General features: G+C 33.1%; 1 protein-coding gene across 1 annotated transcript; it reads left to right on the top strand.

Annotated features, from left to right (window-relative positions):
- Positions 1–286: 286 nt before the first annotated feature.
- Positions 287–2,039, top strand: LOC110635426 (protein LIGHT-DEPENDENT SHORT HYPOCOTYLS 4). The gene has a single exon (XM_021784752.2). It carries the CDS (start codon positions 1,059–1,061, stop codon positions 1,668–1,670), a length of 612 nt encoding a protein of 203 aa, XP_021640444.2. The 5' UTR covers positions 287–1,058; the 3' UTR covers positions 1,671–2,039.
- The last annotated feature ends 14,764 nt before the right edge of the window (positions 2,040–16,803 follow it).

The following is a 16,803-nucleotide window of genomic DNA, read 5'->3' as shown; positions in this document are numbered from 1 at the left end:
CAATATCATGCCTTTTTTTATTTATTTGGTTTATTAAAATTAAGAAAAATTATAGCAGATTTCTGCAAGGTCCATGATTAGGGCGTTTGTGGGCAGCTGGAAGTTCTTATTGCCTCATGCACAGTGCAAAGCAAGTGGAGATCAGTAGAGGGTAATATGGTAATTGGGAAAAGGTGTTGTCAATCACTTCAAAAGGGTGAAGAAACAAAATCATGTTATTCCCTCATATTTTTTAAACCCATTGCCTTTTATGCTGTCTCCATCTTTCTTCCCTTTCTCTTTCTCTCTACCTCACTGTCAACATCTTTACATTTCCACAAGAGCCCTAAACAAGCTAAGCTCCTTCCCACTTACCATTTTACCATTAACCCTCTCTCTCTCTCTCTCTCTCTCTCTCTCTCTCTCTCTCTCTCTCTCACTATCGTGCTGTGGGATTAGATAGGTTAGGACTTAGGAACCCAGTAGCTTCCCCCTTTTAGGGAAATTATATTGGCCAAACTTGCAGATAAACAAGTAAAAGCCCACCACCAACATGCCTTTCAAGGGTTTCTATGATTTTGATCAAAACATAAGATCATTCAAAAGAAACCTCAAAAACAAACAGACTATATGGTTGCCTTACTAATTTCTCTTTTCCCCTTAACTATGTACTATATAACATATACATATCGTCCCTATCATTCTCCATTTTCCATCTAAATTAATTAATCCCCTCCCCCCCTCCCCTCCTCTCTCTCTCTCTCTCTCTCTCTCTCAGCATTCCTGAACCCTAGCTAGCTAAAATTCATGTACCTTTGATGATCAAACACTTATTGGCTTATCATTTTAATTCTTTAGCAGTTCCTCTGTAACTGGAACTATAAGCTCAGGGCATCATACCATCTCTTTTGTAACTGTGCTCTATCCAATCTCTACCTATTTTATTACTCTTATGGGATCATAAAATCCTTCATGAAATCTATCTGTTAACAAGCTTGTTGTGGGCTTTGTTACCCTCTCTCTTTCTCAAGATCACCTCATAAACCTCTCCAAGAACAATCAAGACCCACTTTCCATACATGGACTCCCTTCGAGAATTTGACTCTACATCCACCACTCTCCCACTTACCTCAATAACTAGTACCACCACCGCCCCCACTGCCTCCTCCTCCTCCTCTTCCTCCACCTCCTCCACCTCCACTCTCAGCCGCTACGAGAACCAAAAGCGGCGAGACTGGAACACCTTCGGCCAATACCTCCGCAACCACCGTCCCCCACTCTCCCTCTCACGGTGCAGCGGGGCTCACGTCCTGGAGTTCTTGCGCTATCTAGACCAGTTTGGAAAAACCAAAGTCCACACTCAACTCTGCCCCTTCTTTGGCCACCCGAACCCCCCTGCCCCATGCCCGTGTCCTCTCCGCCAGGCCTGGGGTAGCCTTGATGCTCTCATTGGCCGCCTTCGTGCTGCCTTTGAAGAGCATGGGGGCAAGCCAGAGAACAATCCTTTCGGGGCTCGTGCTGTTAGGCTTTATCTACGTGAAGTTAGAGATTCACAAGCTAAAGCTCGAGGAATTAGCTACGAGAAGAAGAAGAGAAAGAGACCCCAACAGCAACAGCAGCAGAGTCCTGCATTATCGATGGCACCACCACCAGCACCAGCGACCACTAGTGCAAGTGATGATCATGAGTAAGAATTAAAGTTACCACCCATTTCAATTAAAGAACAAGAGTGAGGGTAAAACTCATTAGAAACTACTCTTTCATAATTTTATTTGCAGTATGACTATGAGCTAGTACTCTTATCTTCTTGTATTATATTTGCGATGTCTCTTATTGGGTTTTAAGGAACTCCTTAGATTGTTAGATAATGAACATGGATTTATATTATATTATTGGGTTTTCTGTTGTCGCAGCAGTAGCAGTAGCAGTAGCATAGCAGTAGCAGTAATAGTAGTGATAGTAGATGGAGCTGTATGAACATGTTTGTGACTTCGTCTCCTATTTGTCACGGATATGTAGCTGGAAATATCATTTATGACAAGCAATAGATTTGGAGATCATGTTGTGTGTCTTTTTACTCCGTTTAGTTCGTTTCTTTCTTTTTTCCCATTTTGTTTATGGTTTTATATAAAATGGGTATTGGAAAATCATTCAGGTATTATTTTTCAAAAGGGGTCATGTGTGTCAGATTTATCAAGCACTATATTTGTATACTTAGTTCATTTTTGGTATCACTCGTGGTAGTCTGTGGCTTACATTGCTTTTTCCTCTCCTATTGCTGCCTGCTGCCTGCTTCCTGCTTTTGCTCACCTTGACATGGATATGCATATGCCAGAACTTCTGTAGATATAATTAAAGAGAGAAAAAAACAACAGAAACCCTGCAAATTTGATGTTAAGATTAACACTAATTGTGGTATATATCTCAAACTTAAAAGGGAGTCCCTGCAACTAAACTTTCATTCCTTATATAGGTAAAGGAACTAAGCTGTAAGTGTAATATCCTTGGTCTTAGCATCCCAGGTAGTTTTGTGGGATATGGGTGATCTTTGTCTTTGAATGGTATCTCTGCTGTGTCATGTCATATCTTTGATGTCCCCTAAAATGGGGAATATCATTAAATATGTTAGAAGCCATTATCACATGAACCCTAATAAACACTGCGATCTAGTTAGTTCAATATGAGGACATGACAAGTTGATTTAGATTTTTCATTTTTGGAATAATACAATCTTTACCATTAATTTGTCAATCAAAATTATGCAAAAACTGCACATTAGTTATGTTTTTAAGCAATAGAAACAATATGTGAACTAAAATCAGAATGCATATGATGTTTGGATTTAATCATGCATTCTGGTCCACAATGGACCCATCTGTTGGCCGATTGATCTTTGTTCTCAGTGTGATCTTTTCCCTTGAGCAAATTTTGATATCTTCAACTTCATCATGTTAATTTAAGATGAAAGAAGGAAATTTTCATCTCTCAAGCAGGTTCTTAAGATAGTTGTGTCAATTTAGTTTAATTATTAGAAATTGAAACTATTGGACTAACAAGGCTAGCAGATTCTGTAGATTTTCTTAGATTTAGTACAAATCCAACACTACAAGAAGCCAAATAGAGGATTTATATTCACATAATTAATTACTTTAATATTTTGTATAGGTTTAAATCAAGATGTTCCTGTTTTCAATCAAAGAACCATATCTAAAGGAGATTCCATGAGTTTTCAAGTAGTTTTTGACAGTGGGCTTACTGTATTATGTGTTGTGGATGCCATTTATTAACTTCAAAATTAAGTATTTATGTATATAGGATGCCGGGGCCGTGATGATAACGGGCCTTCCTTTCCATGGCTTTTTGAAGCATTATTATTATTATTAGAATCAGACACAGGCAATATATCATTAAAATTAACGAAATTCTTTGGAGCTAGGAAATTATTGCAGTTTGATAACTGCTTACCTTCCTGAGTTCTCTCGTAATTTGTCGGAAAATTTATATTATTCTGACTTTCACCTTACGTAGCATAACCATGTTTGATACGTTATACGTATAGTGGTTTGTTATAATGGCCATTGAATACTTGGATATGGTCACTCTCATTTGTGCGTATATTCTTGGAAATTGGTTGAAATAATGCATTAATATAAGGTCTCTCTGATCTGCAGGTTCATGTGGGCTTTATATATTGTATTGAATTTCTTGAAAAAAGTATTTATAACATATGATAAATGGTGTTTAAGGTTTTTATATCCTTAGAAATTCTAATTTATAAGTCATTGACAGTCCCTCAAACTAGTGATATATAATTAAAGAAAATCTTAAAGTCATTATTGGATGACACCAGCTTCAAATTTTCTTTATGACTTAACCTACGCATTCAAGCCCTAGCACCGATCAACAACTCTTAACAAATTACCATATATACAATGTTTTCTTGGCATTGTGGCCAATCATTGTATATATGATACGCCTTTCAATAAGTAGATTAATTAATTAGAGCAGTGATGGTCACCTACTGAGAATTTTTGTCTTTTGAATGAAGATCTCAATTACTTCAATGATTGTCTGCGAGGCGTTAATTTTAATCACCTTGACCTGCTAGGTTTGAAATCTATAGGTTGCATAGAGAAGCAAAGAAGCTAACTTATAGGCACCACTTTGCACCTACCGGGGATTAGATTACAAGCTAAGCTATCAAAAAATGGTCATATTCATTATGTCATTCCCTCTTGGAGAAAGAGTCTTCATTTTTGTTTAAATTATTGAAACAAAATAATAAAATGGTGCAAGTAGATTAATAATTTAATAATAAAAAAATTCTTTTATCTTATAATATAGAAAAATCAAGTATTAAAAATGAATTCTTGACAGGTCCTTTATGCTGCAATTTATGAATCAAGTAATAAATATAGCTCAAGCCCAACCAATTGTTGGGCAGGCATTAATTCACTCGCAACTCAAAATCTTAGTTGCTTATAATGGGCAAAATTTGCTGATTTTGAACGCACAACCAATGACAGGCCAACTCATATTCAAGTCAATAAAATTCCCAATCATGTTAGGCATGAATGCATTGAACTCATCCTTATTACTTTTTTCTATTTGACCTATACATCTATTACAGCCAAAATCAAGTGGGTTGTTTACGGATTGTCTTTGAGTCTTTCCACCATCATTGGCTCCACGTTTTCCTTTCATCGGATTAATTAGGTTGGATCAAAAGTGGGTGACTTCATGCTTACTCACATAGTGTAAAGAAGCCCTACTAGTCGTACGACTTTGCAAAGCCTAGCTATTTTACACCTACCTATTTGCTTCACAAAGTGGTATCTTTTACTCGATTGATGATCTCCCAGAGGCTAGAATGAAGATTGAATACTTAATTTTCACACTAATTTCTCTTACCCTCCTTTTGGATCGAAGTAAAATAGGAGAAGAAAGAAAATGACAAAGGAAAATAATGTGTGGAATAGAATTTTCTCTTGTTTGTAATCTAATTTTCCTAATATAATTATTTACTCTTCATTTCCTTTTATTATTCTTCAATCCAAATAAGAAAGAGGCAAATAACAAAGAGGATTCTTTTTTTCATTATTTTTCCTTGTTATTTTCTTTCAACATGGACGGTTTACATTTGATTGATCATTTTAATTTGGACAGACCTAAAAAAGATAATCATAACAACTTGTTCTGAGATCAGATGTCTTGATGGGAGATTAAAGAATACTTTCCATGCATGAAAGCTTGTCGATGGGGACCATAACCACAATTTCATGAACCAAAACCCTATACATATAATACATATGAACTCAATTGCATCTACTCCATAAGAATAAACTAGCTTAATTATCTCATGTTGTATTACAACATCCAGCGTCGTACTATATCCATTTCCTTTTTAATCATCTATGCATTTATTCTGGAATGGTACTGTTATTAGAGTTGGGAGCTCTAGCTAGTTTAATTAAGCAACTATTAAGATTTCTTTTGCATGAATATGACGACGCTTCAAATCCAGCCAACTCTGTATACATGCATGTGATGAGAAGATCAAAAGGAAAGAGTAAAAATTTAGAGTGTAAAGTCAAGTTGAGTTTCGAGTAGCTTGCGAGTAATTTAGTTTGTTTACACCTTTACAAAAACTCAAGCTATTTTAAGTATTAATTATTGATGCCAAGGAAGGGAAAAAAAAATGTTTCATCCTCTTCCTAGAAGAAAACTAAGAAGAGAGAAGAGATATCCCTCCTTTTGTGAAAAGATTAAGACTTTAACCAATCGATTGGGTGAGTCCCAGTTAACATTTTGACACAAAGAGTAAATGAAAATAAAAAGAAAAATACATAAAAAAAAAAGAGGTACGAGAAACAGGCCAGTCTCGGGTCAGTTGGAGTTGACAAAGAGAGTGGATCCCACCTAGCTCGTGCTCAGCTGTCCAGTCAATCATGTCCCCTAGAAAGCACCTCTCAATCCGGGCAATCGAATCACCCCATGAAGACATTGAACCACGTGGCTTCATCAAAGCCGTAGAGTCATTGTCTTTTACTTGATGTGGACCAAACACAGGTGACACAGCAACCCATTTGTCACGTCAGCCTCAGTGATTTCAGATCAGTAACTCATTTCTTTTCTTTAACTTTTTATGGGTCCTAAAAAATTCCATCTTTTACTTCCACCTACACACTTTAAGGACGTTGGCCATTGTTTTTAGTTTGGCCCTTTTGTCAAGTCCAAATACGACCGATTGCGTATGTTTGGGCCTTAAACTAATCCTATAACGTCTTATGAGGCTGAAGGGGAATCCTCTAAATGGGCTGTGTTCAGTCCAAAATAGGGTCGTTTTCAGTCCCCAATCGAAAAGGGAGGAAACCAACTGTCCCTCACTTTAGTCCTTTAGGGCCTGTCCCCACCCCAAATTGAGCATGGGTCCCAAAATTGCCGGTATAATTCTGCCAGCTCAGACTTGATTAATTAATTACAAATGGATGTGAGAAATTCCAAGCAGTCACTAAAATAGTAACCATTTGTAGTTTCTAGAATTAATTGAGGAACTCCCATTTTGTGTGAACAGATTCACAAATTTTCCCTCCTTTCAACTGAGCCCCAATCTTCCAAGAAAATTTTATGATATATACAAATTTAATATAAATTAATTTTTTTTATATATTTAACTTAAATTTTAATATTTTCTATTTTATTAAAATTATTTTTAATATATTTTATATAATTTTTATTATAATATTTTATTTTTAATCTTTATGTAAATATAAAAGTGCTATATGTTGGTTTATAATTATATAATCTTGAAATTTATAATATTTAAATTTAATTGAATAAATATGGTTGCATGTTTTACAAATTTTTTCATTATAATTAAAATATTAAACTAAATAATTTTCTTTTTTATTTAAATAATAATAATGATAATTGAATCATGTCACGACCCAACCTATAACTGCTCATTAACCCAACTCTAAGGCCCATTTGGGCCCAATATCAAGAAAACAAACTATAAAATGGACTTTCCAAGTTTTCACACAATATATAGTCAATTGGGAGCTACCCTCCACATACTCATCAACATAATAATAAGCGGAGCTCGGCTCCTCATCCAATCCATCAAATAGAATATTAAGTTTACAGTCCATCATGATAATAATATTAAAATTCAAATAATTCAACACATGCGAAAATTCTAGGAGTAAATAAAATTACACAAATATTGATAAACAACTGCGAAGGAGAAAAGCGAGTTAACCAAAAATAAAATCCTCAAAAATATTGAGCAGTAAAATATCAATTTTAATCATAATCTCTATAACTATTTAAAACTAATGCACCCTGTAGAGTGAAATGCAACATCAACATCATATTCACATCATAACATCAAAAATGTAATTTGGAGTACTCACGCACACTGTAGCATCAATCATAACATATGGGTCTCTTAAATCCAACACAAGAACTCGACTTTCGCTTAATAAGCCAAATCGAGGTCCAAGAACTCAAGCCGTGACTACCCCTCGAAGGATCAAGAACTCAGCCGTGACTATATCCATAGTCCACACCACATCACTCCAAATTACCACAACAACATCATGGCACTTTAACATTTATCAATGCATCATAAATCGTGCCTAGAGTTTAACTACATAAATATATGCATATAAGTGATGCATGGGCATGTTGAACATATAATAATATCGAAATTACAATTAAAATTAATATTTTACTCACGAGGAAGAAGGGACAATTATATTACAATTATTTAATACAATCTGACTCAATACAAATAAAGAAAAAGTCCAATTACGTCCTAAGTCAAATCCAGTCTCCCTATACCTAGGACCTACCCAACCTGCAAAAGGGTTCAAAACACACTTCTATACTCACAATCCATATATCCACAACTCAATCATATCACCCCACCAAATCAATCATCCATCACAATATGTAAAATTTCAATTTAGTCCTTATAATTGATCATTTTTGCAAAAGTCTCAAATAAGCTCTAAAAATTATAAAACTCCTTAGAAATATTACTAAGCTATTGCAAAAAGAATCGTAATTTTCTAAGCTACCACGAATATTTTATGGATTTAAGCACTAGAAAATTACGAAAAAGCAAGGTTCGGGTTTACCTTTGCCGAGATGCATGACAATGATGGGGTAGCCAAAACCTCGATCCAATTCGGAGACCTTTCCATTGAGAATACCTACACGCCCAATAATAATATATAAAAATCGGTGTTACATTCTTAAAATTCGTCTCGAATTTTACACAAGATAAAGTACATGATTACACATTGAATGTCCGTTCGACTCCAGTGCACTCTTCCAATTCCTCCACAAAACCATAACCATAGGGATCTGTTTTGATCTCGGTTGTCTCACTTGGTAGTCCACTATGGCTCTCCTCAAATGTCAAGTTCTCTTTTAGCTCTATCACATCCATACATGAGAAGGATCAGAATGTATTTCGAGCATGGAGATGTGAAACACGGATGAGCGTGAGAAATGTTGGGTGGTAGCTCCAACCAACTCTATCAAGAACCTCAAAGGTCCAATATACCGAGGTGCCAACTTGCCCTTCTTTCCAAATCTCATGACTCCCTTCATTGGAGAAACCTTCAGAATACATAAACTCCACATCCTCCGTGCATAACTCTTCTGATTAAAGGAACTACCTCCACTAGGTCTACATCATGCACCTTCGCTTGAGACCTACACTTTCTTCCATATAATGCCTCATAGGGTGCCATCCCTATCTTTGGAGGTTGTTGTAGGCAAACTCCACCAAAGCTATCATCCCATTGACCTCCAAAATCCAAGACACTCATGCGAAGCATGTCTTCCGATGTTTGGATTGTCCTTCAAGTTCAAGTGCCAAGTGCCTCCTGCAACTTTCTCCAAAACCGAGAAGTGAAATATTATGGGAACTCCATGAAATCGACTATTTCTCGAATGTAGAGTATATGTAGTCTTCACAGTGAGTGATTTGGTTAGGCGATCTACAATTACCCATATCGAATCATATCCTCGCGTGGTACGAAGGCAACCCACCACAAAATCCATAGAAATCATTTCCCACTTTCATTCGGGATAGGAGCTCTTGCAACTTGTGTTCAAACTTCACCTTGACAAGTCAAGCACTTGGACACAAAGTATGTCTCTCTTCATGCCATTCCACCAATAGCTATCTTTCATATCATGGTACATCTTGGTGGAACGTGGACATTGTATAGTGTGCCTCTCGCATGATTTCATCTCTGAGATTCTCCACATCGGTCACATACATCCTATAACCTTGCAATAGGGCAACATAATTGTCAAATCCAAACTCACCACCTTCACCTTCTTTTCTATGATCTTCATTAATTGTTGGTCTCGGGAAACTCTAACTCTATCTAAAATGAGCCAACAAGACCCCTCATCTGAAAGATCTAGGATTAAACCTTGATCCATTAACTCATGTACTTCTGAATCAATGGTCTCTTCTAATGTAAGATTTTAAAGCATCTGCTACTTACATTGGCCTTCCGTGGTACCGATGGTGCAATCATAGTTTTCGAGCTCCATCCATCTCCTCTGTCTCAAGTTTAAATCCCTCTGTTGAAAGATGTACTTCAAACTCTTATGGTCGTGTATATCTACACTTCACCATACAAGTAGTGTCTCTAGATTTTTAGTGCAAAGACTACGCGCCATTTCCAAATCATGGGTGGGATAGTTACGCTCATGCCTCTTGAAGCATAAGCTACTACTTTTCCATTCTGCATCAAAACACACCCTAGGCCAACTCTGTATCCTTCACCGCTCATAGGTAGTGTTAACACGTTAGACACTCCTTATCCTCATCATTATAAACTCTATCTAGCTCTCTTCTTGTCCTTTGCATCTTATCCACTTCCCTTTTCCTATTTTTGGTATTGTTGGTATCTTTTCAACACTTATTCCTTAATTTTAGTCCTATCTCATCCTTACACCTTTTCCTTCAAAGATGTCTATCCCATCATCAACTTTAACTTTCTTTTTATTTCTTAGTCTTATCTTGATTACTAGTTTCATTACTTGAGAATTCTAACCCTATGATTTACTCCTACCACATTCTTCACCTTATGTAACACTTATAATTACCCATAGAAAATTTTTCTTGTATCCCCTTTTTTCCAACTTAACTATCGAACATTATCATTCCCTACCAAATTAGTAGGAAATTGCTTATCCTGGATGAATATGAGCCCCATAAATTATAAGTTCCATCGAAATATGTGTCATGCCTTAATTCCAAACAAGATACTTCACGTGTTCATTCTCCTTAATATAATCATATATCATAGCTTTCTAAATTCAACCTCAAATTACCCATCAATTTCATCTATTGAAACTCATCCATAAATAGTACTTCATCTAGCTCATAGTTTAAAAAGCCTTAGTAGCTAACTCAATTTAACTCCTGTCATTACTCTTATCGTCCTTTCATACTTAACACTAGGTATGCACTTATTCTCATATCGGAAATTGTATATGAATTGGTGCCTATCAAAATCTCAAATAACTAGGTCTCCTTGCCTCACTTATATAACGCTCTGGAATCAAAAACACGAGCTAAACTTGAAAAGAAAGAAAAATATCCTCTATATTCAACTACGCCCGATTGTCCATATAATAATGTTTAACCTCTGTTTCTTAGTTTGTCTCTTCAAATTTCATCATCTCCTAGCACAATTGTGCTCTACCTATAAGGTATCATCTGCATGAACCCTTTACTATACCATCATCCTTACATAATATTTTATAATTTATTAACTTTACTTATACTCGACCTATGATTCATATCTATCATCGTTTATATTGTGCCCTTAACCCTTGTTGAATAAGATTTCTCTCGCTAATAGATTCTTCAAACACTAATTCCACCCTTATCTATGGTCATTAATTTGATCCTTAAACTTTCTAGTGATTTATTACCATCCATACTTGTCACTTTTTATTCTACTCCAAGTGATTTGATCACACTAAAAATGTTTACATTCATAACCTCTAACTACCTTCTCACTATCTCAAAGGTCTAACCTAAAACCTATGTGTCATTATCTATCATTCTTTTCCTCTCATCATACCTATTTGATCCCTTAGACGGACTTTTATTCAACTTAACTTCTCTTTCTCTACCTATTTAGGTAGTCCACCTTCTAACATTTACTCATTATTATTGTATTCCATACCTCCATCACTTTTCTCACTAATGTGGTCCCATTTTGGGTTTTCCATCCTTGTCATTCTCCTTGCCAAGAATAACACTTAGCCTATCCTATATCTTAACTTTGTTCCTTTTATTATGCGCTCTTTAGGTTGTCCTTTCATTTATTTCCTTTGTCTTACCCAAAATAGAACTTGACTATTCTATCCTGGTTCCATTCTTCTTCCTAACATAATAACTATATCTTCGAGTCTCTATCGCGTTATCATATGACTCAGTTTGGTCCTTTGACCACTCTAGCTAGTACTTCCACTAGCATTTAGATTATATTGCATCTGCAATCAATTGTCCAAACTTTCATTCTGCACTTTCTTTATCCATTGGCCTTCGATTTATCTTCGCTAATTTATTACTCTTAACACTATTATAATTAGATTATACTATTGTTTTGAATAATTTGAAATTAGAAAGGAACTAATTACATACTTTTATTGTATGATCTCTATTCTTATCCTTTAGCTTACATAATACCCTTACCACCTCGAGAACTAATTCGTAGTAATTTTATTTATTTGTTATTATTATTATTATCCATGTTTACTCAATTAGCCAAAACTTAAGGTTCGCACCCAAACCCGTCATCCAATTCAAAGGATTTACATCCATCGTGATCGATTATTTTTGATTCCTATAATAGAACTTGCATCCTCCGGATACCCGCCAACTTCTCTCTACCACACTCTCCCATCTAGGCACTATTTTGTTGGTCACCATTATTAGTAGTAACTTTCGATCCCAAGATAGGACTATACCCTAACTACAAAGATACTACATTTACCACCTTGCCCAAAACCATGTCAAATTAATGACTCTCCTATCATATTATAGCTCGAATCATCAATTCATAGTTCGACTTTCCCTAAGTAGTAGGGTTGTACTTTATTTCATCTTGATACACACAAGGTATACTATTCTCACTAAGTTCTAACCAAATGTTTGTCATCAAAACCATCCAAAATTCCATCTTGAATACTAGATAATCTCACTCTATAGGTGTCACCTTTACTTTGCAACTAATCCAAACCTGATGGCAATTCTTATTGTAACTCTAGCTCATGCTAACTCTAGTTATCATGACCTCTCAATATTCTAACTCTAGACCCTAACTAGGAGTTCCCAACTCCTCTGGATATAGAACTCATGGTATTCAAACATCCTCATCATAAGCACTACCTACAATAATCTCATATCGAATATTGTATAGTTACTACGATACGTCTCTTAATCTCTTATATCTCTTGAATCTTCTATTATCATAAACTTATTGGTCATCCAATGGTATCCTCATCCTTATCTATTTCAAGACTCACTTTTATGTACTAATGGGCACACCATTTAAACCCATATTGAAATATAGTATTTATTGTGTTTCAAGGTAGATCTCAATAAGTTTGCTAAATCTATTTCATGTTTCTATGTACTCCACAAAAATCAAGACACTAAGTAATCTTATATTTTATAACGTAGAATCTAGAAACAAAGAATTACAGAACATAATCCTATACTCATGTGACTCCTAGTAGACTCTTCCCAACACTTTAGATGAACATTCCCTAAGAAAGCCTAAGCTCGATACCACATTTGTCACGACCCAACCTATAAAGTCATTAACCCAACTCTAAGGCCCATTTGGGCCCAATATCAGAAAACAAAATGGACTTTCCAACGGGAGTTTTCGACTCACCCAAACACAATATATAGTCAATTGGGAGCTCACCTCCACATACTCATCAACATAATAATAAGCGGAGCTCGGCTCCTCATCCAATCCATCAAAATAGAATATTAAGTTTACGGTCCATCATGATAATAATATTACGGACCAAATTCAAATAATTTAACACATGCGGAAATTCTAGGAGTAAATAAAATTACACAAATATTGATAAACAACTGCGAAGGAGAAAAGCGAGTTAACCAAAAATAAAATCCTCAAAAATATTGAGAGTAAAATATCAATTTTAACCATAATCTCTATAACTATCTAAAACTAATGCAAGTGAAATGCAACATCAACATCATTTTCACATCATAACATCAAAAGGTAATTTGGAGTACTCACGCAGCATCAATCATAACATATGGGAGTGATCCCTATACAACTCTCTTAAATCCAACAGAACTCAAGCGGACTTTGCTTAATAAGCCAAATCGAGGGTCCCAAGAACTCCCTCGAAGGATCGGGTCACAAGAAGAACTCAAGCGTGACTACTATCCATAGTCCACACCACATCACCCAAATTACCACAACAACATCATGGCACTTTAACATTTATCAATGCATCATAAATCGTGCCTAGAGTTTAACTACATAAATATATGCATATAAGTGATGCATGGGCATGTTGAACATATAATAATATCGAAATTACAATTAAAATTAATATTTTACTCACGACAATTATATTACAATTATTTAATACAATCGACTCAATACAAACAAAGAAAAGACCAATTCGTCCTAAAGTCGTAAAAAAAAAATCCCAGTCTCTCCCTACCTACCTACCCCCCAAAACAAAGGGTTCAAAACACACTTCTATACTCACAATCCATATATCCACAACTCAATCATATCACACCAAATCAATCATCCATCACAATATGTAAAATTTCAATTTAGTCCTTATAATTGATCATTTTTGCAAAAGTATTCAAATAAGCTCTAAAAATTATAAAACTCTTAGAAATATTACTAAGCTATTGCAAAAGAATCGTAATTTTCTAAGCTACAAATATTTTATGGATTTAAGCACTAGAAAATTACGATGCATGACAATGGTGGGGTAGCCAAAACCTCGATCCATTGAGGACTTTTTTCGTTGGGTATGTGCGTTCGAAAAAAATTCACAGATCCTGATTAACCGATTCCACGATTGAGGAGGACCACATAATAATAATATATAAAAAAATCAGGGGTGTTACAAATCACAATTACAAGTTACACTTATGAATGTGAGCTTAAACAAAAGAAATAGTTTTAGAGGGTCAAGCGAAGCGATTCTAGAGTGACACTTGAAAACCTCTACAAGAAAGCTGTCCTGCTTTTATAAAAATTTATGAATTAAAATAAATACTCATTATATATATATATACAATATTCTCATCAAACAAAAGCTATTTTAATATTAATATTTTTTTTTTAATTTTAAAAATTAATCAATTTATAATTTTGACTATCGCCTTAATCAAAATAAAATCTTTTAGATTTTATAACTATTAGTTTATATTTGTATACTCTAACTAGGGGTGTGCAGTTTTCGGTTTAAACCGAAAAACTGAACCGAACCGATTAATTCTGTTCAATCGGTTCGATTTTAAAATTTAATCGGTTTGGTTCGGTTTATAATTTTAATAATTTCAGATTAATCGGTTCGGTTCGGTTATTTTCATAAAAAAATAAAAAAAACCGAACCGAACCGAAATTATTAATATATATACAGGAAATAAAAAAATCGAACCAAATTGAATCGAACCGAATCGAACCGAACTGAAATCAAAGAAAACCGAACTGAACCTTAAGATTTTTGAGTTTTGATTTCTAATTTTTTTTGTTTTTATGTTTTTATTATTTAGATTTAATGTTAAAAATATGAAATTTTATAAATTTTGGTTTGATCGGTTTAAAACCGAACCGAACCGATATTTATCGATTCGATTTGGTTCGATTTTCTCTTATCAATCGGTTCGGTTCGGTTTTTAAAATTTTTTATTTTTGATTTTCGGTTTTATCGGTTCGGTTCGGTTCGGAACCGAACCGACCGTTTGCACACCCCTAACTCTAACTAATTATTTATCAATCACATTTTAAATAAAATATTTTTTCTTATTATAATAATTAAAAAATATAAAAAATTTAATTTATTTTTTATTTATTATCTCATTTTAATTTAAATTATTAATCCCTCCTAAATTAATTATATAAAATATTATTCAATTGATATTAGTAAATATCTATTCATTAATCTTGTAAAGTTAATATATAACATTTAATAGAGCATATTAAGGAATTGTGAAATTGGAAAAAATAATCCATGACAAAAATATATGAATATTATGGGATATGTAACCATTAAAGAAAGAACAATATTAATTATATCTTTAATAATAAATTAAAAAAATAATATAATAAATTTAATTATTGAAGCCTCAATTCTTAGCAATTCATTATTAAACAAAATAACCATTTAAATTGAGACAATTGAGGTAATTAAGGCAATAGTACAAATATTTAAAAGAAAAATAAAAAAATTAAATACTTATAATAAAAGATACATAATAAGCATTAATCATAAATAAATTAATCTAGATATGATTAATGCCACGTGTCAACTAAAAAAAAATTTGCCTGCTTTACATGCATAAATAAATGGATTTAAATAAATGAAATCGAATTTAGCTTTTTTCTCATTTTAGAAGTTGTAGCCTTCCATACTCATAGATGATAATAGATACGATATTATTTAAATTTAAATTTAATTAATATTTTTATTTTTAATATTAAAATTCATTTTAAATTTAATTAAAATTCATATTAAATTATTTAAAATTTATCTAAGCTTAATTATTATCCAAATAATATTATAACCATTTAGTTTTATATATTTTTATTAATAATTTATATAAAAATATTTATGTTAATAATTTATAGGTAAGATTTAAAATTTCTATAAAATATTTAAATTAAATTTATATTTTAATATAATATAAAACATATAATATTATTATAAAGTATATATTTTAAATTTAATTAATTATTTATATAAATAAATTTAAATAATAAATATTCACTATAAAAATTTCAAATTCGATACAAAATATTATTTTTTATGCTTAAATCATTCAAAACTTAATTATATACTACTCAAATTCATTTTAATAGAATTTAATTAAATCAAATACTTTAAAATATTCAACTAATTACTCTCTTTATTTATTATACTAACTTTTTCTTACTTAAATATATTAATTTAATATGATTCTATATTTATATTTTTAAAGAATGTATATAAAAAGGATTTTTTTTTCATTAACTAAATATTAGTGGTTCTAAAAAAATAGATTAAAATCACTAATTAAAAAAAATACTCCATTATATAACTGAAGACCATTAACAAATTATACAAAAAACCTCTCACTAAATAAAAATAATTTACATTAATAATTTTCAATTATAGCTGGAAAGAATAATTCAAATAAAAATCTCCATTCATGTAATTAAACTTTGAAATCATACGATATAATTAGCAATTAATAAATGGCATCATTGTCCATTAAAAAACAAAAATCTTTATTAGTTTACGATGAAAACGCACGCGTTTAATAAACTCTCATCAGACCGACAGTACTACTATTTAAGGTAAATTAAGCCGATGTTGAAAGAATTTTTTTTTTTTTTTTGTTTTTAAAATCAAATCACCGACACTTTACTTTAATTTAATTTGCTGGAACGAAAACATGGGCTTCCATTACCCAAAAGTCAATATTCTTATTGATTATCTTCTTTTTATTGGATGAAATTCATGATGATGACTGCTAATGCCTGCTATAATTCAACTGTA

This window comes from Hevea brasiliensis, chromosome 15 (assembly GCF_030052815.1).
Source record: "Hevea brasiliensis isolate MT/VB/25A 57/8 chromosome 15, ASM3005281v1, whole genome shotgun sequence".
Classification (NCBI taxonomy): Eukaryota; Viridiplantae; Streptophyta; class Magnoliopsida; order Malpighiales; family Euphorbiaceae; genus Hevea; species Hevea brasiliensis.
The sequence above is the reverse complement of the archived record's forward strand: the minus strand, read 5'-3'. Positions and strand labels throughout refer to the sequence as shown.